The following is a 25,777-nucleotide window of genomic DNA, read 5'->3' as shown; positions in this document are numbered from 1 at the left end:
GGACAGTTTTCACCCCTTCCCAGGCTCAGTTTCTTACCCATCAAGTGGTGAGGTCCTGTCAGCCCTTCTGGGCTGTCGTGGGACTCCCAGGAGATAAAAATGTGAAGGAGCATGGTGCACCTTCTCATCTAGAATCAATACTAAAAATAAAGGCAAAGAGACACAGCTACCCTGCAAAACGGGAGGCCGGGGGCGGAGACGCTCAGAGAGCCGGGGCCACTGGGGAGGCAGCGGCCCGGCTCTCGCAGGTTCTTGATTCGCGGCGGCAAGAGGGCGCGGCTCGCCGGCTCCGCCCCTCCAGCCCTCCCGGTCTCCCGCTGGCCCCGCCCCCGAGTTGGCCCCGCCCTCCGCGTTGGCCACTCCCGGAAGCGTCGGTGGAGGGTCCCCCATGGAGCAGGATCCCAGCGTCCTGAATGCTACCCCAGCTCCGACCGCGCTCTTCGTCTGGGTACGTGACTCCGCCCCCGCGCCCGGGCGGCTGGGACCGAGGGGCGCACAGATGCCGGAGCCCCGGCCTCCGCGTGGGCAGTTCTCGGCTAGGTGGTGGAGGTCCGATCCCCGCTCAGGCTCTGGGTTGGAGGATCCTGGGCTGGTGGCAGAAGAGGAGAAGGCGGTAGGGAAGGGTCTTCATGGGGTGATTTAGGGGGTCTGCTGGCTGATGGGGTCCAGAGCGGAGGGGCTGCGGCTTTGTGGGAAGAACGTCTCCAGGGCAGAGCGTCTGGTTCCGCGAGAGCTCCGGGAAAGACAGCGTGTATGTCTCTGGAGAGAGAGGATCGCTCCGTCCGAGAGCCCTGTGGGTCGCCGGTGCTCCTCACCCTCCCATTGCCCGGAGGATGGGGCCTTTCCCGGGCCCCACCCCATCCTGGCGGGAGCATCCTTTCTCGTGAGGCCTGCAGTGTTTGGCTGTGTGTGCACAAGGCAGAGACCCTGCATAGTTGCTGCCATTCTCCTGTGACCAGGATCTTGCCTGTATTGGGGAAGTGGGAGTCTGCGCCGTTATGGGTTTGACAGGAGCCCCCGAGAGACAGGGTCGTCTTTTTTGTGTCGGGGCTGGGAGGAGGATCTGGGCTCAGGCGAGTATGGCAGGCACCTGACCAGATGCACGGGAACATGCAGACGTGGTTTCTTAATTCTTCATAGTACGTATCCCAATTGGAGTGAAATGTGTAATTGTTAATGCCAGTTTCCTTGGCTAGACTGCAAGCACCGTAACGGTGGGTACTGTGCCTGTCTTGTTCACAGTGCCTGTCACATGACAAGGTAAGGTGCTCAGTCAATATTTGTTGACTAACGACTGAATGAGTACCTGTTGTGTGTGAGCTGTGTGCTAGCCTTTTGGGAAAAACAGGAGTTGGGATGGGGGTGGGCTGGGTTGGGGTGGGGAGATACCCATATTGCTGTTAAAACCAATATATGCTCACTAATTAACAAAGGTAATTATCAGCACAAGGGAGCACTTGTTGAATGTCAGGCTGCAGACTGACAGAAGGAAGAGTGGTGTGGCTTGAGCTGGTCTGGCTGTCAGTATCTTTGAGGTGGTACCTGAGCTGGTGATGGAGTTGGGGATTGAATGTGTGCCCGGTGTGAGTGGTGTTTTTGGCATTTCCCAGGCCAGAGACTGGGGTCTGTGTGGATGGAGAAAACATCTGACAGAAAAAGCCTTTCAGACATGGCCTTGTCTGTACGGAAACAAAAAGACTGTTGAACGTTACCCCACCCACTGCTGGGCTTGGTGACCTGTGGTGTGTTCTTTTGGCTGCGTTATCTGTGTGGAGGGGTGTATTAGTTTGCTAGGGCTCCCATAACAACGTCCCATAGACTGGTGGGCTTAAACAGTGGAAATTTATTTTCTCACAGTTCTGGAGGTCAGAAGTCCAGGATCAAGGTGTCAGTAGGAGTTTCTTCTGAGGCCTCTCTCTTTTGCTTAGACATGGCAGCCTTCTTGCTGTGCCCTCAGCTGTATTTCTCTCTTTGTGAGAGCAGCCCTGTGTTTCTTCTTATAAGGACACCCATCATACTGGCTTAGGGCTACATCGCTATGACCTCATTTAACCTTAATTACCCAGTTAAAGGCCTTGTCTCCAAGTACAGTCATGTTTTGAGTTACAGGACGTTAGGGTTTAAACAAATGAATTTTAGGGGAACACAATTTAGTCCCTCACAAGGGAATTTACCTCCTTGGAGTTGTGTGTGTGTTGTGTGTGTGTTATCTGGAGTGTTTATAAGGAAGAGAGGCAAATAGAGCTATGATAGGTTGTATTAAAATTTCCTTTTGTTTTGCTTTACCATGGATTTAGGGCCGCATTACAAAAATTTGGTATCATACTTTGAATTCCACAATGCCAGTGTATGACTTTCTGTCCAGTGGCCTGTAACCCTGGTAATGGGACAGCCACGAGGTCTCAGGGCTGAGGGAGAGATCCTGTGCGTGTGCCCTACACTTCACACTCGGCAGGCTTTCCATTTGCTCTTTCCGAGGTGGGGACTCATAGGGGCTTACATTCATGCACTATAAAATATACGCATGCCTTTTCTGGGCCAGCACAGTTTCAGATGTAGGGGAACTAGCAGTGAGCAAAACAAAGTTCCTGCCCTGATGGAGTTTACTTTTTAGGAGGTAGAACAGTAAATAAGTAAACATATATAACATAATGTCAGGGAGCGCTATGAAGAAAAATAAAGTGGAAAAAAGTGATGGGGGTACTATTTTTGATAGGGTTGTACGGTCAGCCTTTAGCCAGGTAAGTTCTTGGCTGGTTCACTATATATATATATATATTTTTTTTTTTTTCTTTATTCTTGGAGACAAAGTATGGTATAATGAAAGGAGTGGGCATCTGACTCGTTGCCTACCTAGCTGTGTGACAATGGAAAGTTACTTAACCTCTCTGAGCCTTAGTCTTCCTTTGTACAAAGAGAGTGACAGCTCCTATCTCCTCTGCTGTCGTGAGAGTTAATGGCGATGCTATTCACCACAGGGAGAAGCACTCAGTCATTGGCAGCTGATATTGCTCGTGAGGGCCTCTGACGGGGCAGGGTGGGGGAGAGGGTGCGTGGGGCGGTGGTGGTCTGTGTCCCTACCATGGCTTGCTCTTCCAGAGTGGAGTCCTTGCAGTCCCAGATGACTGCAGAAGAGGCCACAAGGGGCAGGAGTTTATATGTAATACATTATTTTTTGTAGTTGTTTTAAATCAGGCATTTTAAAAACAAACACATTTTAAAGGTTTTATTACTCATTTCTGAGAAGAACCAGCAAGAAGCAGATATTTGGAGAAATTATAAAAGGAATTCTGAAATCTTAATTAGGTTCTCTCTGCAGGTCCCCAAGTTCTTAACTTCATGTTGAAAACAAAAAGCTCTGAATACCACAAACCAACCTGACATAGGCTGTTTACAGTCTTTGCCCACTTACTGTGAAGCTGTTACCGTCCGTGTAATCTGTGTACTGTTTACTGCAGGAATAATACTGTTTTGCCTATGGGGTGCTGCTCCCAGACCTTACAAAAGAGTATATGATTTTTATACCGTATTACTTTTCATACCTGGCCACAAGGGTTTCAGATTAGGGATTATGGACCTTTATTGTATAATAATGATAGACATATTGCCCACCAAAAGGAAATCAGTTCCCTTACAGGGATCTCACCACGTGAATCTTAGAGTCACAAAACATAGTGCTTGGAAAGGCCCTTAGCGATCATTGCCAACCTCTTCCACTTACAGATGAAACAACAGTGATGTGCCCTGCTCGAGGGCACAAAATCCTGGCTAACTTTGATTACAGAAAGTCATTGCCAGTTATCCCTGTGGGGTGTGGGGAGAAGGGATAAGAACTAGTCCTAGCATATTTCCCACCCACTTGTTCCCATTTCCCCTCATTATTTCTTTTCTTAGCCACTCCAGGTAATTAACTTTTATTAGAAGAACTCCCCTGTTGTCCCAAAAAGCAACATATGGGGGGTGGGGTGCTGGCAGGGGAAGGTGCAGAGTATCATCAGATAAGCTGTGGATGCTAAGTCTCCTATAGTGTGGTGTCCTGGGGGTGACGCTGCCATTTAAGTGTTGGTTGCATATAACAGCCTCTAAAGAATGAGTTTATGAAACCTCAGATAGGCTCACATACTGTCGGGGTGAGGAAGATAGGGCTAGGTAAATAAACATTGACAGTTGGGATTGCCATACTTTTTTCATCCTTGCTTTATTTTATCCCTAGGGGGCAAATAGCTACGGGCAACTTGGCCTTGGCCATAAGGAAGACGTACTCTTGCCCCAACAGCTGAATGACTTCTGTAAACCTGTGTGTGTTAGGAGGATCACGGGAGGAGGGGGCCACTCTGCTGTCATCACAGGTAACTTTCCTTCAAGAGTAAATAGCCCCTCATTTTCTTAGCTAGACATTTCTCTCTAGGATGTCATATTGCCATCTTTCAGCCTCTTGTATTTTGCAGAGGAAAACATTTCTGTGGAAGAGCCAAGTTATCACCAGAGAATCCTAGATTGTCAGAGCTGACGGGACTTCAGAGATCTTCTAGGCTCTCCTCAGGCTCCCACCTCTTCACCCCCACCCCTACCCCCAGTGTGGTAACACAAGTGAGGCATGGAACAGAAAACAAATTGCTTAAGGTTACAAGACAAATTAGTGGCAGAGCTGCAACATATATCACACTGGATACCATACGAGGCCTGTCCAGAAGGTATCCAGCTGTGTAATATGAAAAAGAGACATTGAAGAAGACACAATATATAAGAAACATTGTACATAGGACAATGATGCCTCAGTCCCCTTCCAAGTAGGCACCTTGGGACCTCACATAGTTCTCCTAATTGCCATCAGCTGCCCTGTCATATTTTCATGAATCTCACCAATGGTCTGAAATATCCTTCCTTTTCAAAGGTGATTTTAGTTTCAGGAAAAGCCAGAGGTCACAGGGAGCCAAATCTGTGCTATAGGGAGGCTTAGTCACCTGCGCGATTTGATGTTTCGCCAGAAAGCTCCATACAAGATGTGATGCGTGAGCAGGCATGTATGTTGTCCTGATGAAGCTGCCAGTCACCAGTTGCCCACAGCTGTGGCCTTCTGAATCATCTGAATAGTTTCCATGGAGGAATGTTCAAGCTTAATGCAAAATTTGATGCAGATTTGTTGCTATATTCCCTCAGTCATTTTGAATGTGATGGCCATATGGTATACATGCTCACTCAACGGTGTACACTGCCCCCGCACCCCCACTGACTAGTACAGTGAAGTCATCATTGTTCACACATGCACATTCCAGTCCGCTCTCCTTGGCTGCCAGGTTACATGGATGTTGTGCAAACCATTCCCATTATATTAACCATGGCTGGACTTTTTCCAGACAGACTCCATATATTGCTATTTAACTTTAACATATGAGTTAGAAGTCTGCGGTTAGATTGAATATTCCTTGAAAGCAAGAGCTTTGTATTTTCCTAAATTTTCCTTGCAATCCCTAGGATAGGACTTAACACATATTACAAGTGCTACAATATTGTGAAAGAGAGCATATTGCACCCTGGTTAAGAACGTTAACTCTGGAATGAAACTGCCTGGGTCCAAGTCCTGGTTCTGCTATTTATTAGTTGTGTGACCTTGGGCAAGTTACTTCATTCCCCTGAGTCCGTTTCCCCTCTGTTACCTGGGGACAGTGACGGCGGATGAGAGGAATCCTTGAGTTGGTGTCTGCGTAATGACTCTTATGAGTCCTTAGCACTTTTGCCTTTGTAGACTCCTTTCTCTATGAAAAAGCATTAAAAATCATATTTTATAACTGCATTGATATAAAGCTTAATATAATCCAGGCTAGATTTAGTATTATATATTCATTATTATTACATTTCCTTTTCTTATTTTAAAAGAATTTAAAATTAAAAACATTTCTGTGGGCCTCTAAGAGTACTGTGGGGTCTAGGCACTGAGCGTAAGGATAAGCTGGCCCCATGCACACACCTCTGGGAACCACACCTGGCACAGTCTGCGTACAGAGCAGATGTTGGCTGTATTGCTGCAGTGGATGCCTGATTTGGTGATTGGCTGGCTACCACCGTAGCACTTGCAGTTTCCATTTAGATATTAGACTTGAGCCCCTTGGCCCAAATGCCATTGGATTCAGTGCACATTAACATTCGTGGCTTATTAAAGTGAGTGGGGAAAAAGGTTGTTGGGGTTTGTAACTCCAAATACATAGTGAAATCCTTTTGCTTACTTTGGCAATTATAATTTCTCCTGCACAGTATCACCAAAGTCTTTGTGTATTGCAGATGGAGGAAGTCTTTTTGTTTGTGGCCTGAACAAAGACGGGCAGTTGGGGCTTGGTCACACGGAGGATGTTCTGTTTTTTACACCCTGCAAATTGCTCCTTGGCTGTCCCATCCGACAGGTGGCCTGTGGCTGGGACTTTACCATTATTCTCACGGGTGAGTTCACTCCTGGGCCAGTCTTTATCCCCACAAAGGCTTTGAGTGGGAAGAGCACAGTAGTGGTGATGCTTATTAAATCAGAGCCCCTGTGTGTTTAAAAACACACACAGATGTTCTCTCTGGTTGTCAAGGAAAGTTACGAGGTATCTTCTGCAAGAAGAATTTAAACAGTAAAACTTTGGGCTGGAGTCCTGACCGGCATGGCTCAGTTGGGTGTAGTCCTGCAAAGGTTGCCAGTTCAATTCCCTGTCAGGGCACATGCCTGGGTTGTGGGTTTGGTCTGGTCCCTGGTTGGGGCGTGTACGAGAGGCAACCGATCAGTGTTTCTCTCTCACATTCATGTTTCTCACTCCCTCTTCCTTCCTTCCCCTTTCTCTAAAAATAAATACCTAAAATCTGTAAAACTGTGGGCTAGAAAACTTTTGCCAGAGACTGAGGAATGAACTGGACTGTCTGTGGTGGCCACTTGCTGTCCCAGAAGTTCACGGTAGCTGTGTGACTGGGCTAGCTGGCCAGAAGTGCCGGCTAAGGGTTACTCACAGGGGAGCGTGGTTGGGAGTGTGAGGAAATCAGAGGCTGACACAGCAGTGATGGTTGTTTTTTCCCCAATGAGGGGTTTAAAAAAATATATAAATATGGTTGGACAGAACTGTTCCTTCTCTGCGAAGCCAGGTAGCAGAATAGGATGTAGAGGGATATGGGTAAAGGGTTAAGAGAATACAGTTGGCCCTCTGTATCTGTGGGTTTCACATCTGTGGATTCAACCGAGCGCTGATCAAAAACAGTAGTACACATAGCCCTTTCAGTCCATTGTTGGGAATTGGCACCTGCAGAGGGCAAACTGTATGCTTTGTTCCATGCTATTTTATATAAGGGGCTTGAGCATCCTCAGGTTTTGGTATCTGCAGGGGGTCCTGGAACTGACTCCCTGCAAATACTGATGGACCACTGTAATGCTCTTGCGAATCAGATGACAGATCCTTTGTCAGCTGACTTCTCCCCGGAAGTAGTTTTGCCCCATCTAGTTTGGCATTCTGGATTCAAAAGACCATCTGTAATTTCTGACTAAGGTCTCTCTTTGTCACAGTCCTTAGGCAAGGGCATCTTCTGACCGTGTAACCCTGCCCATCCTCCAGCCTCACCTCAAACCCCTGTGGGTTCTCACATGCACAGCTCATCCTAAGCTTCTTAGCACATGGCCTTCGATGACTGTTCCCCACCTACTCCTGTTGATACCTTGGCTCTCAGTCTCCTCTTGGCTATTCTGTCTGATAACAACAGGTATTACCTGGAACCGCCCCTCCCTCTCTTGTCTGTCTGGCGAACTCTTGTCCTGCCTTTAAAACCCTACGAGGGTGTCACCATCTCTCTCTGGGAGGGGCTCCGTACCACGCGCTGCACTTGGTAGTGTTTATTAGGGTCTAAGTAATAGCTGTCACTTAGGAAGTGCTCGTTGTGGGCCAGTGCTGGGCTTGCAGGGAGTCAGTAGGCAGCACCGTTTACTGTTCGTCTTAGGAACTGGTCGTGAGAAAGGTGGAGAGCTGTCGGGCAGGTGGAGCGCACACTCTTGGCTTTTTACCAGTAAAGGCTGAGTGGGAGGCCAGGGTTTATTGTCAGGCCAAGGGGTTCTGCTAACATTCCTTTGATCCAAACTTACCCCCGAACTCTAGGCCTTCCCCACAGGGGAAACCCTTACTACGCGTCAGCCCAGAATGCGTGAGAGGAAGGGGCCAAGCCACACGTGGCCTGTTCCTTCTTTGTCCTGAACTCACCACCTGGTGAGCTTACCCCTCCTCTCCTAGAAAGCAGTGAGTATGGGAAGGGCAGGGAGAAAGCCTGAAGTGTTAAATAATGGAAATTGTGTTACATGGAAGCATGAAAAGGGGGGAATGAGCATCCTCCTATTCCAGCACTGAGCACTGGGGCTAGGTGTTCTGCACAGCTCGTCCGTCACGAGCCAGCGTAATGCACAGTCTGTGAAACAGCCCGGTACCCAGTGTCTTCATTCCTAGGGAACAATAAAAGCAGGGACGTGGTGTGAATGTGCTGAAGCGCAGGGCGCTCACTCCCTCCTCTCACTGCCGTTGCTCCTTCAGCATTTACCCACTGGTCACAGATATCTTAGTACTTGGATTGTAATTTAAGCATTTGTGTTTTGCAGAAAATGGTCAAGTTCTATCATGTGGATCCAACTCCTTTGGCCAGTTAGGGGTTCCTCATGGGCCTCGAAGATGCCTGGTTCCCCAGGCCATTGAGGTAAGGACAGCACCTAATATTCATCTTGCCCTGTCCTGTTAAAGATTTCCCGGGTATTACAGTCATTCCTCCCCAGACGGGCTGGGTCCTTGAAAGCCCATGGGGTAGTTAAAATTTAAGTTGAAAAACTTAGATTTTTTCTAGGAAAAAATAGGTTGGGGGTGGGAATGAAGGTTGTTAGTCAAAAAAACCTCTGTTTAGTCCTCATACACATTATACATTTTTCTGAAGTAAAACAATAAAGGTAATGTATCTTTTAAAGACACTAGTGACTTTTTTCAATTCTAAAACTAGTGATAATGGATACTATGTTAGAAGCAGGTCCAGACAGAAGGGACTTACCTAAGGCACCAAGCTGGGCAGACAGTGTAAGCCAGTGTCATCTGATAGAAATAGAATGAGAGCCACGTGTGTAACTTAAAGATTTCCAGTAGTACCATTTACAAAAGCAAAGAGAAACAAGTGACATTAATTTTAAAAATAACAACTACATGGAGATGTAAGTCACATACCTTACATTTACCTTTTGAAAACATGTCATTTGGTGGTTTTTAGTATGTTCACAGAGAAGGGCAGCCTTCAGCATGGTCTAATTTTGGAGCGTTTTCACTACCAGGAAAGACTGTGTACCCTGTAGCAGTCGCTTCTTATTCTCCCCTCCCCAGGGCCCTCAGCAACCGCCGGTCTATCTCTGTGGACTTGCCTGTTCTGGGCATTTTGTGTAAGTGCAGTTACACAGTGTGTGGTCTTCTGTGTCTGCCTTTTTCGTTTCACCTGATGTTTGTAAGTTCCATCCATGTTGTGGCATGTAGGTGAAATTTTCATGACTTCTAAATTGATCCAATATATCCAAACTATTATCATTTCATTTTATATGCCATTAATATATAAATTCATTCATGAGACATTCTATATTTTTATTTGATGTTAAGCTGAAGTCGGGTGTATACTTTTTAGTGACAGTGTGTCTCAGTTCCATCCAGTCACTTTTCAGTTGTTCAGCAGTCCCATGTTCCTCAGTCCCATGTTCTGCAGTCCCATGTTCCTCAGTCCCATGTTCCTCAGTCCCATGTTCCTCAGTCCCATGTTCAGCAGTTCCTTGTTCAGCGGTCCCATGTTCAGCAGTCCCATGTTCCTCAGTCCCATGTTCCTCAGTCCCATGTTCAGCAGTCCCATGTTCCTCAGTCCCATGTTCCTCAGTCCCATGTTCCTCAGTCCCATGTTCCACAGTCCCACGTTCCTCAGTCCCATGTTCAGCAGTCCCATGTTCAGTGGTCCCATGTTCAGCAGTCCCATGTAGCCAGTGGCTGCCACATCGGACGGCATGAGTTTAGAACCATAGGACTCCCGGCCCGAGTTCAGGGCTCTTTTCATTGCATCACACTTCAAAGGTGCACATTTTGGTGAAGTTTATATTGTAAGTGATCATAACAGGACTATGGAATATTTTTAAGGAAATATGCCTGGATCAAAAATGAGTTTTGCTCCCTAAGCTGCTCCACTCTTCTCTGCTTTCCTAAAAGTCTGGCTCGAGAGTGGGAGATCTGTTTTCACTGGCGGGAGCTTGGTCTGCTCCTGTGATCCTGCAGAACTACGGTTGCTGGACTGTGGGGCTATTGTTTGCGGTCATGGTTTCCATGGTGTTTTAGTCTGTTTGAGCTGCAATAACAGAAATACCATCAACTAGGTGGCTTAAATAACCAGCATTCATTGTTCACATTTCTGGAAGCCAGGAAGCACAAGATCAGGGAGCTTGCAGTTTGGTGTCTGGTGAGGGCTCGCCTCCTGGTCCACAGGCGGCTGCGTTCTTGCTGCATGCCTTCACGGCGGAAGGGGCAGAGGAGCTCTCGGGGATCTTTCTTAGAGTAGCACTAACCCCATTTGTGGGTGCTCTGCCCTCATGACCTAACCACCTCCTAAAGACGCCACCCCAATGCCACCAATTGGGTAATAGGTCATAATAGATGAATTTTGGGAGAACACAAACATTCAGTCTGCACCACACGTTATACACGGACTCTAGATTCTGCAGTCTCTGTTGTAGGAAGTGTTACTGCTTCTAATTACATTAATAAATAGATGGCTTTTAAAGAACCTATGTTTAAATTATAGCTAGTTTCATTTAAGTCACATGGCTGAAGAAGACAGAGGAGAGCAGTGGTTCAAATACATCAGTTGACAGAACCAGGAGGGAAACGTTCTGTGTCCTATGGAACAATGGGAGGAAAGTGCCAAAGTGAAATGTTACAGAAATTCATTCATTTATTTAATGGTCTATGTGCTGTGTTTAGACCGGGGGGACAAAGCTGAGTAAGATCCAATCCTAATGTGTGAGGGCACAGAAACACCTAAATGCATCGCCATGTTAGAACTGCGGTAACTATGTATAGCCTCAAAGGAGGGAGTACCGAACTCTTCTTCGTAGGGGAAAGTGGGGTGAGAACAGGCTTGTGCTGACTCTTGAAAGTTGAGTAGAAGTTTACCTGACTTGAGATAGGATGCACAGAGTGGGTGCAGAAGAAGAGCATTCCAGACAGGAGGAACCATGTAAGCATAAAACCGGAGGGTCTGAGGTACTGCAGGCGGTTCAGTTGGGCTGGAGTATCAGGAAGGGTGGAAGTGCCGGTGGGGAGGGGCGGTTGGGCAGGTAGAGCATGACAAGTGGTGAGAACAGTGTGGCCAGGAGGGTTCTGACCAGGGTAGTGCGGAGGATGGATTGAAGGAAGATTACCCAGGAAACTCTTGCTAATAATTCAGACAAGAGATGATCATGGTCCGAACCAAAGCAGTGGAAGTGGGAATGGAGAGGAAGGAATAGTGGTGAGTTGAAGATGTCGAAGAGATTGAATCCACATTAAAGCCTGTTAGTTAATTTTGAAAGAAAAAACATTTTATAGGACAATATGTTCAAATTATATTAGCAGTACAGTTTGATCTCCCCCAAAGCTAATGTGATTGTAAGGCTACATTAACAGAAATAGAATCTCCAGAAGAAGGGAGGCCAGAGCCCTGTTCTTTGTGCTAGGCGGCTGCATCCAGGGTCTTGTGTTCTGTTGTGCATTTGGTGCGCAGGCCCTGGGCATAAAGCTGAATAAGACTCAGACCCTGCCCTGAGAGTCCTGGTTTAGAGAGACACAGTGGGTCTGTAAATAAAGAAATATAGCTAAGTGCCATTGGGCCTGTGAGGGATGCATATACAGAACCTTTCAAAAAGAGAGACTGAGTAATCAGAGCTTACTTAGAGGAGTGGAACAAAGAGTGGAAGGAATTTCAAATTGGGTGATGGCTGATGGAATAGGGATGTTTGGTCTAAAAGAGAGAAATGTATTAGTTATCTAGTGCTTGAAATAAAGGAGCTTCAAATTTATCAGCTTAAAACAACAAACATTTATTATCTCATCGTTTCTGAGGGTCAGGAACCTGGGAACAGGTTAGCAGGTCTCTCATGGAGTTACAGTCAGGACGTCAGCCGGGGCCTGCTGAAGGCGTGACTGGGCTGGCGGGTCCACTTCTACCAGCAGATCCACTTCTATCTCTCTTGCCTGGCAGGAGGCCTCAGTTCCTTGCCACATGGGCCTCTCTGTTGGACTGTTCAGGCCTGGCCTCTGGCTTTCTTCCCCCTCGAGGCCAGGCGGGAAGCCGCAATGCCTTTTATCACCTCGTATCTGAGCCCCTCATCGCTTCCTTGTTCTGTTCCCTGGAAAGAAGTCCGTAAGTCTAGCCTACCCTCAGCCAGGGGGGGATTAAGCTGAGCACCTTGAGGGAAGGGGGTCTCAATGAATGTGAGGACCTATTTTTAAAACCACCACAAGGCGTGTTAGGACGTGACAACTGTCTTCACATATTTGGAAACGTTGTCAGAAGCTATAGGCAGAGAGGTTTGGCTTCACCTAAGGACATAAATAGAACAGGTACCTGGGGAGGCAGCGAGCCTGTGTCACCAGAAGTAGGTGGTTGGCAGGGGTTGATGGCCACTTGGTGGGGTGCTGTGGAGCGGTTTCTAGTATTGGATGAGGATTGGACTAGATCAAATGTCTGCAAACTAGAGCCCTTGTTCAATAAAGTTTTATTGGGCCACAGCCACACCCATTCATTCATGTATTGTCTCTGGCGGTCTTTATGTTACTTACAATGGCAGAGTAGAGTAGTGTGATGGAAACCTCATGGCCTGCAAAGTCTAAAGTATTTACTGTCTGTCACATGATAGAAAACACTCATCAACCCTTGGATTGGATGAACCTGCAGGTCCCCCATCCCTGAGAGGCACTGTGATATGATATTTTTAAGAGATTTTTGTCTTTTAGGGATGCACATGGAGGTATTTATGAGTGGAAATGTTGCTGGCTGGGAGCTCTAAACCAGTCAGACACATAATGAGCGCCCTGCTGCGGTGCACTTGGGCAGCAATCACATAACATTTTGTAGATGGATGACTCTGAGATATCAATCCTTTTCTCTGTTTTGACAGCTCCTGAGAGAGAAGGTTGTTAGCATTGCTGCTGGACTGAGGCATGCGTTAGCCGCTACAGGTGATCATTTTGCTTTTATTTTTCTAACTAGTTGTGTGTGATAAGGAGAAACAGAGCTTTAGGAGAAATAAACTTTAAGGAGTAACTCAGAGAGTCCTGCTTTGCTGCACTTCTGATGAAAAGGAGGGGACATAAGGTCAAAGTCATGTGGGAAAGCCTTCAGCAGGTAGGGAGGAAGGAAATGAAAAATTTCAGCTCTTCATTATGTTCCAGGCGTGAGGCTGCACTCTCTTGACTTAGTCAGTACCTCATTTAATCCTCACAGCCATGCAGTGATGTGACTTACATTTTTATACATGAAGAAACTGAGTCCAGAGAAGCCAACGTGCTCGTCGAGGTTTGCACAGGGAATAACGTAGCAGAAGGTGGAGCTGGGGTCAGGGTCTGGGATGGTCTGGTTTCCAGGGCCCACTTTCTTGCCGTGACTGCACCAGTGGGATTTTAATGTTTACTAATTTAAAGGCTTCAGATGAGCTTGTCTCCTGGACCATGGGAGGGTGGTGGAGGTGGGGCTGACAGTGCGTGTGAGGTTGAGGGTGATGAGTGGAGAGGGGCAGTGGCTGGTGGAAGAGCAGTGACCCTTTTCTCTCTCCCTTGCTCGTTTCTCTGCTCCCACTCCTGGGCGGGAGGACAGCCCTAACCTGCTGTGGCCGCTGAGGCTCAAGCATTTGGTGAGTCCAGATGTGGAGTGGGGAGAGGAGAGGAGGCGAGGAAGAGTGTGGTGCCGCGCTGTGCTGATGGGGGCTTAGTATTGACTATAGTTAAAAAAATTAACTTTTTTTGGAGATAATTACAGACACACATGCAGTTGTAAGAAATCACTCGTGCACTCTTTCCCCAGCTTCTCCCAGTAGTATCTGTAGGACAACAGTGCAGCTGTCCTGGTACCACAGTCAAGACAAGAACAGTTTCGTTGTCACGGGGAGCCACGTGCCACCCTTCATAGCCACACTCACTTTCTACCAGCCCCATTCCCTTCTTAGCTCCTGACAACTGCTCTTCTGCTCTCCACCTCTGTAACACTGGCATTTCAAGAATGTTATATAAATGGCATCGCAGAGGATCCAGCCTTTTGGGGTTGGGTTTTTGGCTTAGCATGAATCCCTGGAGATTCATCCAAATTTTGAGTATCAGTAATGTAGCCCTTTTTTACTGCTGGGCAGTATCTCATGGCATAGAGGTCCCACTGGAGTAGCTCAGGCTGCCATAACAAAATACCACAGACCGTGGGGCTCAAACAGCAGGAGGGTATTTCCCCATAGCGATGGAGACTAGAAGTCCAAGGTCACGGTGCTGTGAGAACTGGTTTCTGGTGAGACCTCTCTTCTCGACTGACTTGTAAGATGGATGCTTTCTCACTGTCCTCACGTGGCCTTTCCCTTACATGCGCATGGGCAGAGACTGGCCTCTGGTTATTTCTCTTCTTATGAGGCCTCCAGCTCTATCAGGTTAAGGCCTCACTCCTGTGACCCATTCAATCTTCGTGGCCTCCTTACAGGCCCTGTCCCCAAATGCAGCCACATCGTGGGTTGGGGATTCAACGTGAGTTTTTGGGGGACATAATTCAGTCCGTAACAACCACACTTTGCTGAGCCAGTCACCCATCAAAGAACATCTGCTTGTTTCCAGTTTTAGGCGATTAAGAATAAAGCTATAAACATTTGTGGACAAGTTTTTATGTGAACATAAATTTTCATTTCTCTGGGATAAATGCCCAGGAGTGTGATTGCTGAGTTGTATGGTAGTAATTACACTCTTACAAAGCAGCACAGTTTCTGTGATGGGTTTGATTAAGTTAATTGTTAAATCCTCCCCTCCCCCATTCATTTTGTAACTATTTCTGCATGTGTTTCTGAAAGATGGGGACGCTTTCTGAAAACATTACCAAAATACCATCATCATCCCTGCAAAAATAATTCTGTAATTCTATCAAACTATATCCAATCAGCATTTACATTTCCCTGTCTCAAAAAATACATATATTTTATAGTTTGTTTGAATCAAGGTCTAAATTAGGTGTGTACATTGCGATTGGTTGATATGTATCTCAAGTTTGTGTCTTTTAAAAATACTTATGTCTTTAAAAATTTTTATCCTGCTAAAATACATAACAAAATATACCATCTTAACCATTTTTTTAAGTGCACAGGTGAGTGGTTTTAAGTACGTTCACATTATTGTGCAGCTGTGACCACTATTTATCTCTGGAGCTTTTTCCATCTTGCAAAACCGAAACTGCGCACTAAACCATGACTCCCATTCCCTCTCGCCCAGGCCTGGCAACCACCACTCTGCTTTCTGCCTCCATGACTTTGACTGCTCATACGGGCACCCCACGGAAATGGAATCCCACAATATCAGTCTCTTTGTGGCTTCTTTCACTCAGTGTAATGTTCCCGAGGTCTATCCATGTCATAGCAGGTGTCCGAATTTCCTTCATTTTTAAGGCTGAATAATTTCACTGTGTGTGTGCTGCATTTGCCTGTTCCATTTCTCTGTGGATGGCCACCTGGGTTGCTTTCACATTCGAGCTGTTGTGAATAAGGCAGCTATGCACATGGTTATACAACATCCCTTGGAGACCCTGCTTCCAATTTTTTAGGATATGTACCCAGAAATAGAATTGTCCAATCAATAGTAATTCTACTTTTACTTTTTTGAGGAACTGCCATACTTGCTGTTTTCCATAATTGCTGTACCATTTTTAAAGAAAATTAATTTTCAGTTACAGTTTACATTCAGTATTATTCTGTGTGAGTTTCAGGTGTGCAGCACAGGGGTGAGACAACCATATACACCTTCCCCCCAACAGTGTGCAAGGATTCCCAGATTTCCTTACAGCCTCACCAACACTGGTCATTTTCTGTTTTGTTTGGAAACAGTATACACCCTCACGCGTGTGGACACCTCATGGCGGTTTTGATTTGCATTTCCCTAATGATGAGTGACGTTGAGTATCTTTTCATGTGCTTATTGGCTATTTGTGTATTTTCTTTGGAAAATGTTCTTTCAAGTCCTTTACTTATTTTTAAATAAGGTCGTTTGTTTTTGTGTGGAGTTTTAGGAGTTCTTGATATATTCTGAATAGTAATCCTTTATCAGATATATCAAGTCACTTTTAGTCTATAAATTCCTTTTCCTGTCTTTTTTCCCCTTGCAATTGATTTGTTAAAGACATGTTAACTTTCGACTTATTTCAACACCACGTTTTGCTTACACTGTGCTTGGTCATCATCACTTACATTTCACAAAGCAGGCTTGTCTGGTTACACCTTAAGGACCATAGGTCATAGAATATTTCCAGAGGAACAGAACCTTAATGTTGCTTTTGGGTGACAGATCCCAGGTACACACATCTGACTGTAGACCAAATATGTAAAATTTCATGTGTGCATTTGTATGAGGTGCAGAACATGGGGACATGAGTTAGATTCAGTGGACAGGGAAATAAAAGCCCATCCCACTGAAATAGTGGCTATTTATTAAGAAGCTGTCTTGCAGTCATACATTTATTTAGCAGAGAAATCTCTGAGTTCATCTTGGTGTAGTAGAAAGAGCACAACATTCGGTGTTAGGAGAGCCGAGTTCTAGCAGTTTCTCTGCCACTAGCTCCTTGTATGCCAAACCACACCCCCTCTTCAGGGTCTCAGTTTTCTCATCTAGTAAATAAATGTCAGGAATGGACTTGCTCATCTTCTAGGTCCTTTCCTGCTTCTTCTGGAGTCTCAGTGACCTTTTCAGGTCAGTCATGAACAAGGCATCATCAGGAATTTGACCATGCAGGAGTGTCCTGGCATTTTTTGGAGGGAGTTTTACTACGTTGGAGTTTTCTCTGGTGGTCTCAGGTTGCTCTAAAGAGTGGGTTTGTGGTTGGTGTTGTGGTGAACCCTGTGACCAGTCACAGGGCCCTTGAAGCGAGGAGCTTCTCTGTAATACATGTGTTAGCGGAGACTGAATTGGGAATCTCCCACGGTGGTGAGGTTCAAAGACCCATCTGGTCTTATCCAAATACACATTTTCTTCTTTTTTCCTTCTGCTCAATCGGGAAGTGAGTGGCATCGTGTTCCAGTGGGGAACCGGCTTGGCATCTTCTGGACGGCGGTTGTGCCCTGGGCAGACTCTCCCACTGTTTTTGACAGCAAAGGAACCCAGCAGAGTGACAGGTAAGGCCCTTTATATAGGCCAGACTTTATGAGGCCCAGTTTATGACCCTGATGGTTGGCTGTGATGAGACCTTTACAGCAAACCTCTAACTACTCTCCTGGAGCTCAGAACAGAGGCGGGATTTTTGAGGGTGATAGAAAGGGGGTGGGGAAGAGAAGGGTAAGCCACAGGGGGAGCAGTGTACAAGACATTGGAATCATTCTGATTTTTCTAAGTCCTGCAAGCCCTCCCCATCCTCTGGGGGTGAGACTAGCCGTCCTGTAGCCCAGGGGTTGAGTTGGGGAGGGTTCTCTAAGAGGGGGACAGGTACTGGATGCTGGACCGGCAGTCCACTTCCCGTGACACTGAAAACACCCACAGCATTTTTTCCTGCCTCACCAAGATAGTCCCTGCTCGCTGTGGGTACCTTGCTTTCTCATTCCTCTGTATCTGTGGGCAAACCGTTACCTCTGCCTTTTCCTTCTTGTTCCCCTGGGAAAATCCTGATCATTGTTTAAGGCCTCGCTCAGGTGCGGCTTTCTCGGTGAAGACTCTTCCCTCCTCTTGCCCGCCTCTGTTGCATTTTCTCACACGTGTGGATAGCACAGTGTATCGTGTTATGATGAGTTGTTTATACGTTTTCCCACACGCCAAAGATTCTGAGTTTTTTCAGGGCAGGAACTGTGTCTGTTTTCTATTTTAGCACGGAACTGTAACTAGAAGGAATTGAGAAGTGTTTTGATTTGATTTGATTTGAACAACCTGTTTGAGATCTGCTCAGGGCACAGCTTAGATTCAGAATTGAATTAGGGGAGTTTTCTGAGGAGACGTTAGAATAGATCATCAACTTCCTGCCCTCAAAGTCTTTCATTGTTCATTCTGCCTTCTTACCTCGCCACCCTCTGTTTGGAGCTGGAACCCCGGGTGTCCCTCCTCACCTGGCCACTAGGGGCCCAGCACTTTCCCTCTGGGGAATGTGGTAGAAACATCCGCCTTTTCCCTTTCTCATTCCACAGGATACTCTAAGGTCGAGGGGCATTTTATTGATACACTAGTTAATTAAGCAGACGTGTTGGAAAAAAGAGTTACAGAATGACTGAATTTCTCTAGCCCAGGTGACCACGAAGTCTACCCGAGCTGGCCGGGATTATACCTTGTCAGTTAAGGTGGTGTAATTAAGGGGAAAAGGTACTGGGTTTGGAGATGGAAGGCAGGTCAGGTTCTAGTTCTGCCTGTTTGTTGTTAGGGAGCCTGGGTGTGTATTTTAGTGTCTGCATGTTATAGCAGCCGGATGTATGAGATGCCCTTTTTGTAGGCCCCTCTGTGGGCAGAGCTAGGGAAAATGCATATTTATACATACACACACCTATGCCTCTACCTGTCCTACTAGAAACCGTGAGTCTACGCTGATTTCTCCGGTTGCAATCCAGTATCACACGGTCGATGCTAGCGTTCAGCCTTTTCATACCTGAACCTTTCCTTTCCTCTCTGATAGTGAGCTCCTTTATCCTTGATGTATTTACTTGTTTGTTCAGCCCCCTGGTAGGTAACCGCATTAGCCCTCTTCTTGCTGGTGCTGCCAGAGTCCCTTTTCTGCCCAGTTTGCTCTGTTATAAGTGTAATTTCTAAAGACTTTTTCCTTGTAGGCCTAGAGAACTCTAAAGCAATATGTGTTGCGGCTGGCTCCGAGCACTCGGCTTTGCTGACAGGTGGGTACCAGCTCTCTCAGGTTAGCACGCCACTGACAGTTCTGTGCCCCTTCTTCAGGCGGTGATACCGGGACGCAGAGGGCAGAGCACAGGCTTTGGAGTCAGAGTCCGGGTGTGGCCCCTCGTGTGGTCTCTGACAGCTGCTCACTTTGCCCTCCTGAGACCGGTTCCCTGTCTGTAAAATGCTCCCTGGGTAGTTCTAAGGACTAAATATGGCCGTACACGTAAACACTCGTGTGGGCTTACGTCCTCTTCTCTGACTTTACCAGTTTTCCCAGTTGTATAAGAGGGATAAGAATATCTCCTCAGGGTAATGTGATTACCAAATCATATAAGCAAGAGCAAATTTATATGTAACCTGTTGTTATCTCATCCATTTAATCCATTTAAGTGTCTAGTGACACTGTGTAGCTCTCTAGCTATCTGTTCTTTCTGTTTAATCTCAGACTAACCTTTCTAATCCATATAAATGGATTGCTCCCTGTTTGCTTTTTCTATGTTTACCTACTCTGTTTTATTTATGTAACTATGTTTTTATTTTTATTGATCTTCCATCTTTGTATTTTTTATCTGATCTCTGTATCCATATATCTATCTAAATTGAGTTATGTATGTTTTTCCCATTGTACTTCATATTTTTATTTATTTCTCTAGTCCGTATCTTTGATCTGTTCCTTTATATAACCTTTTCTCTCTCTCATACTATACCTGCCTAGCTGTGCCTCCAACCACACACTTGACATGCCTAGCCACTACAGTATAAACTCTAGTGACAGTGCAGCATTTTCTTGAAAGCGCAGGTTATCTCTTTCAAAGGTTGTTTCTCTCCAAGCCCAGATGACCCTTTCCCCTGCTGGTAGACGGGAGACTATAGCTCTGAGAAATTTATTTTGGTTAAGACCTCTCACACAGATAAATACAATTTTCTTAAAAGATTTTGTTTATTTAGAGAGAAGGGAGAGAGGAAGAGAAGGAGAGAAACATCTGTGTGGGAAAGAAACATCGGTTGGTTGCCTTTTGTACCCATAACTCAGACGTGTGGCCTGTGCAGGGATTGAATCGATGACCTTTTGCCTTTTGGAACGACACCCAACTCCGCCAACCCAACTGAGCCACACTAGTCAGGGCTGCATCACATTTTAAGCAAAGGGAAATGACCTTCATGTGTAGTGTTTTATGTGGAAATTAAGGTGTATACATAGTACATGTAAACTAATTCATATTAATTTTTCAACATCAAAGTTGAAATGCAGTCCAGCTGAAAAGCTGTCATTGTTTCCAAACAAGTACAGAGACAAAATGTAAGTTTAAATATTTTACAAACCGAGCTACATATAATTTGTTACTTAGTGAATTTAAAGCAGCCAACAGAAGAAATACCTACTTTTAGCCTAAGTCTTGGGTTAGGTTGACTCATACATGTATGTTGAGAGTTGAGTGGAAATGAATGCCGCTTACGTAGGAAGGACTGGAGGCCCAGGTGAGGAGTGACTAGTTCAGGCCCCACAGTCAGTGAGGGTTGGGGAAGGCGTTCTCTTCCGAGAATCAAAGGGGTCTGAGAGACGTTTCTACTGTTTTAATTAATTTGAAATAGTTGGCATTATATAAACCTGGAGATTCTCTAATTGCTTGCTAACATCAATTCCTTAAAAAAATCATGTGCCCTGGCTGGCGTAGCTCAGTGGATTGAGCGTGGGCTGCGAGCCAAATCATCACAGGTTCGATTCCCAGTCAGGGCACATGCCTGGGTTGTAGGCCACAGCCCCCAGCAACCGCACATTGATGTTTCTCTCTCTCTTTCTCCCTCCCTTCCCTCTCTAAAAATAAATAAATAAATAAATAAATAAATAAATAAATAAATCTTAAAAAAAATCATGTAATTAGTAAGGCTACTTATTTATATGTGGAGCACTTTTATTTTGGCGTTTTCAAAACACGTTGAATTTTTATTTTATTGAGATGTAATTCATATATAAAATGCACCCTTTTAAATTGTACAATCTAGTGATTTTTAGTATATTCACAAAGTGAGTCATTTTGGATATTTTTAATGTCAGGTAAAAGTTGTCAACATTAATATTCCCCTTTCTGCCTTAGTTCAAGCTGTTAACACACTGGGGTTTGTTCCATGCATTTTAGACCTTTCTTCTGGAGTTGTACATTATGTAGCAGTTTGGCACTGCAGCAGAATTTAATTTTGCAACAGTGTATGATCCTCATGTGGAAGGCAGTTTGTGTTTGCAAAAAGATGATTTAGACTTACTAAGGTAAATAGAAGCTTATTACAGACATAGACTCATGGTCAATGGCATCTTGGTAGCTAACCAGGCCGTTTAGTGGGTTGAGACTTTGCTGAGGGTCTCTTCTGCCTTCTGTATAGGACCCTCATATTTTGCACACCCTGGTGAAGTCCAGCAAGGTTGCGTGAAATACACCACAGAACTGCAGAATGTCAGTGCTGCAAGGTCACCTGGGTGACAAAAAAGCTCCACCTATTACACTCCCTCAATTTAGACTTGAGATGAGGCTCAGGATGTGAAGTGATGTGCCCAGTGTCCGAGTGATAGAGTAGCAGATCTGGGACTTGAACCCTGTGTCTTGGTCTGATGCCCATTAATGATACCGTTTGGCTTTTGACCAGTTTTTGACAATATACCAGACTGCCCTAAGGCAAGCAGTACCATCAAGCTTTGTTGGGAGGTCACAAAGTACGGTGGAAACAGAAGACCTGGCTTCTTACCCTGCTTGACTCCTTATGAGCCATGTGATCTTAAAAGTCATTTAACATCTCCTGGTTTTGATTAATTTATATTGTAGAAGTGTGCTGTCAAGTAGAAATATAATGTGAGCTACATTGCGAAAAGTAAAAAGAAGCCCTGTCTGGTGTAGCTTAGTGGATTGAGTGTCGGCTGTGAACCAAAGGGTCATTGGTTTGATTCCCAGTCAGGGCACATGCCTGGGTTGTGGGCCAGGTCCCCAGTGGGGGCCACGTGAGAAGCAGCCACACATTGGTGTTTCTCTCCGTCCCTGCCCCTTTTTCTAAAAGTAAATAAATAAAATCTTTTTAAAAAGTAGAAATAAGTGAAATATTTTTAATAATATATTTTACTTAACCCCACATATCCAAAATATTATTTCAATTTGTAATCAATATGAATATTAACGAGCTGTGGTTTACTTATTTATTGATTTTTAGTAAGTCTTTGCAATCCTTTGTGCTTTTCTGGCCTTATAGCACATTTCAATTTGGGCTAGCCACACTTCCAGTGTTTAGTAGCCACATGTGACGAAATGAGAGAACCTTAGGATATTAGAGTTGGAAAATGCTTAGAGATCACTGAAGGAGCCACAAACTGCAGATTCATAGGCCCAGTTGTAGCCCATGGCCCCATTTTGTTTGGTTTCCAGTCAAACCTTTTTGAACCTGAATGCCTTTTAAACAAGCACGTGCCCGCTGGTTTGCCAGTCGCCCGCCCGTCTCCCTCGTTACCAGTGTCATCAGTCATATTGTTTGCCCTTCTGGACGAGCCTCCAATTTTCAGCTGGCGAAACTAAGGCTTGGAGAGGAAGTGATTGTCCAAGGTCAATAGCTAGTTAGCAGATCTGAGAATAGAAGCCAGTCACTTGGCTCTGAATGTGCTCTTTTTCTGTTAAATTACAGCGCCAGTCAGTCGTATCCCTGCTTCTATCCCAGGGTCAGTGTGAGGTCCAAGTGAGCTGAAGTGCCGTGCAGGTGTGATGTGGTTGCTGGACAGGGCATGTAGTGAAATCTTATGCGTAACAAGTTTAGGCTTCATAAGTGAACTGTGTCAGACAAAGACAAATACCATATGATTTCACTTACATGTGGAATCTAAAACACAAAACAAACACACAAGACAGAAACAGACTCATAGATACAGAGAAGAAACTGAGGGTTGCCAGATGGGCTGGGGTGGGAGGCTGGATGCAAAGGTGGAGAAATTAAGGACACAAACCGGCAGGTACGAGCACAGTCACCGGGAATTACAGTATGGCATCAGGAACACACTCAGTGATCCTGCAATAACTACGTGAGGTGGCAGGTGGGGGCTGGACTCTGGGGGGATCACTTAGGAAGTTGCATACACGTCTGACCTCCATGCCATCACACCCGGAACTAATGAACATTGCATGTCAACTGCAACTGAAAAAAAATTAAAACAAAAGTTTATGCTTAAATCATATAATTTTGACCTGTTATTTAAAAAAGTTAATATATTTTTCCTAACAAGAAGTAATGCAAGCATATATTTTAAAAGCTATGGAATATAGAGAAAGATATCTTTCACGTGGTAGATGTTGAATAAATATTTGTTGAATGAATCAGTGGAAAAACAAACTCACATATTCCTATTCCTTGACAACTAGGAGTATTTGGCCTTGTTTCCTATTTATAGAATTAAAAAAATCTAATATTATGCCATGTATGAATTTTGTATCTTGCTTCGCTCTACTCAGCACTGGAGCATAAAAATCACATAACTTTCGGTAACCACCTGGTTTTCAGATTTGTGTTCTTTCCCATCATTCAGGACTAATGTTCCCTCTCTTCTTTTGTTCCCCTTCTGCTTGCTTAAGATGCCGGAGAGCTGTATGTTTGGGGACGCAACAAGCACGGGCAGCTGGCTGCCCAGGCTGCTTTCCTTCCTGTGCCCCAGGAAGTAGAAGCTCATTGTTTTCAGAGTGAAAAGGTCACCGCTGTCTGGAGTGGGTGGACACACCTGGTTGCTCAGACAGGTAAGGAAGCAGCAGAGAACTGGTCGGTAAGAGCAGCTGTGGGGGACAGCTGTCTGAACAACCATGGATGCTCAGGATTAAGTAGGTTGGATTCTACCAATGAGACGTTTTTAGGACTGGGAAGGGGAGCACCTCGGATTGGGTTCTGCAGGCTGCCAGATATATAGCTTTTCCTCTCTGAATCACAGGTTTGCACCCAAAAGGCAAGACTGGGTTAGGTTATTGCCTTCTGGCCCTGAGAGTCCACGAGGTTTTGAAAAGGAGCCCATTGCAGCAAGCACCACCCAGAAGCGTGTCCAGGCTGTTGGGGAGGCTGCCTTGTTGTAGCTGAAGAGATGACTCTGTATTTCCACTTGAGTCTAAATTAAAGGCAGCAGAAACTGTTACCTTGAAGGTAAATACCGGGGTGGGCAAAAGTAGGTTTACAGCTGTGAGTATGTGAAACAGTTTATTTTGTGTTATTATTTATGAACTATTGTATTTTCCATATGAACAAGTGTAAGCCTACTTTTGCCAACTGTTGTGTTTCATGGTCGAGGTATGATCACCTTGAATCACAGCGGGCATGGTGTTACGGTTAGAATGTTTGTTGACCCTAATGAGCTGTGAACACTGACTCAGACGCCCCATCCGTTCCCGGAGACGTCATCTTCTCCTGCCATGCTGCCCACTGTGGGCATTTTTATCTTCCCTTGAGTCTTCATTTATTCCTCATCCTTCCCTGAGGGCAGTTCTTTCCTGGTCTTCGTATCCCTGACTTTGTTCTTGTGGTTTGTGTCTTCATGGTCTTTCTTCTTTCCCGCTCTCCTAGAGCTCCTGCTGGCTGACACCGAGGTTTCCAGGCAGGTGATCTGTGATTCTTAAGATCTGTAATCTTGTCAAGGCCTTCTGAACTCCAGGGCTCTCTCAGGAGTCCCCTTGCCTGCTCTCGGCCTGCTTGTTAGCCAGACCTGGCTTTCTATGCTCCCAAATATCTGGTGACTGTCATTCCAGTGCTTTTTGACTTTTGTGGGTTTTCAGGTCAGCTTCAGTTGTCCTTGGTGAGTCACGCCTACCACCCACTGGAACACACAGGCATCGACTTACGAGTATTCGTAGTTACGATGCTTTTAATTGGTTGTTTAAAACCATTTACAACCACTGGGGAACAGAGGCCTATATTACAAAGGTGTTCAATAAATTTTCCGTGTAAAATACTTCAGAGGCTGCTCTAAGGAAAGAGTGTTTATTTATATGGTGGAATATCATGACTCTCTTCCAAAAGGTTTAGACTGCTTAAGGATGGTCAACATCTACATCAGTTTTTCTTAAAAAAGACTCACTGGGCACGATAGCGGCTTATTTGTGTAATTGTTAATGTCTGTCTTTTCCTACAGACAACGAGCTCTGTGAGAAAAGGCGCCATACGATTTCTAGCGAATGTAGCGAATGTGTTCTGTTCCTGCATCCGACTGGATCTGGTTAAGAGACAAAACACATTCGCATGCACACGAAGTGGGGTGGACAGCTAGGATTTCTGACCTCTGTCCTTGGACTCACTAGTTCATGATGAGAAGGCCTCAGTTTGTCTCTCTGGGTTCAAAAGTCCAACCAAATCAGTCATTGTTTATCGGGAACCTATTGAGCAATATCCTTATGAACCTTGGAGAAACAGGAGAGGAGACACGGGCCATGCCCTTCCACTAGAATTTGCAGACAAGCTGAAGTGTAAGACTGTAGAGAAGGAAGACTTGGCCATTCACCTGTCCATCCACCCATCATACATATGGAGGAGTGTTTATATACCATCACTGTACTAGGTATAGACCCTGCCCTCAAGGAGTGCACTGTCCACTAGGGGGGACAGATCCGTTATGAAAATTCAGTACATTGCAGTATGAGATGTGCAACAATAGAGCTAAGTACAGCGTGCAGAAGCAGCATAGAAACTAGCAGTCATATGAG

At 45.5% G+C, this 25,777-nt stretch overlaps 1 protein-coding gene across 3 annotated transcripts in view; it reads left to right on the top strand.

Annotated features, from left to right (window-relative positions):
• Positions 1–345: 345 nt before the first annotated feature.
• The window catches only part of SERGEF (secretion regulating guanine nucleotide exchange factor), a 183,833-nt gene continuing 158,401 nt past the window's right edge, over positions 346–25,777 (top strand). For 2 of the 3 annotated variants that reach the window (XM_045825508.1, XM_045825510.1), the window contains exons 1-8: positions 483–613; positions 4,214–4,349; positions 6,280–6,435; positions 8,600–8,694; positions 13,163–13,223; positions 17,273–17,386; positions 19,013–19,075; positions 23,675–23,833. In XM_045825508.1, coding sequence (XP_045681464.1) covers positions 500–613; positions 4,214–4,349; positions 6,280–6,435; positions 8,600–8,694; positions 13,163–13,223; positions 17,273–17,386; positions 19,013–19,075; positions 23,675–23,833 — 898 coding nt within the window. In that variant the 5' untranslated portion in view covers positions 483–499. Of the gene's footprint in view, positions 449–482; positions 614–4,213; positions 4,350–6,279; positions 6,436–8,599; positions 8,695–13,162; positions 13,224–17,272; positions 17,387–19,012; positions 19,076–23,674; positions 23,834–25,777 lie in introns of those variants that run through there. The other variant, XM_045825509.1, reaches the window with a different exon arrangement.

Source organism: Phyllostomus hastatus, unplaced genomic scaffold (assembly GCF_019186645.2).
Source record: "Phyllostomus hastatus isolate PE091 unplaced genomic scaffold, TTU_PhHast_1.1 phas_scaffold_585, whole genome shotgun sequence".
Taxonomy (NCBI): Eukaryota; Metazoa; Chordata; class Mammalia; order Chiroptera; family Phyllostomidae; genus Phyllostomus; species Phyllostomus hastatus.
The sequence above is the reverse complement of the archived record's forward strand: the minus strand, read 5'-3'. Positions and strand labels throughout refer to the sequence as shown.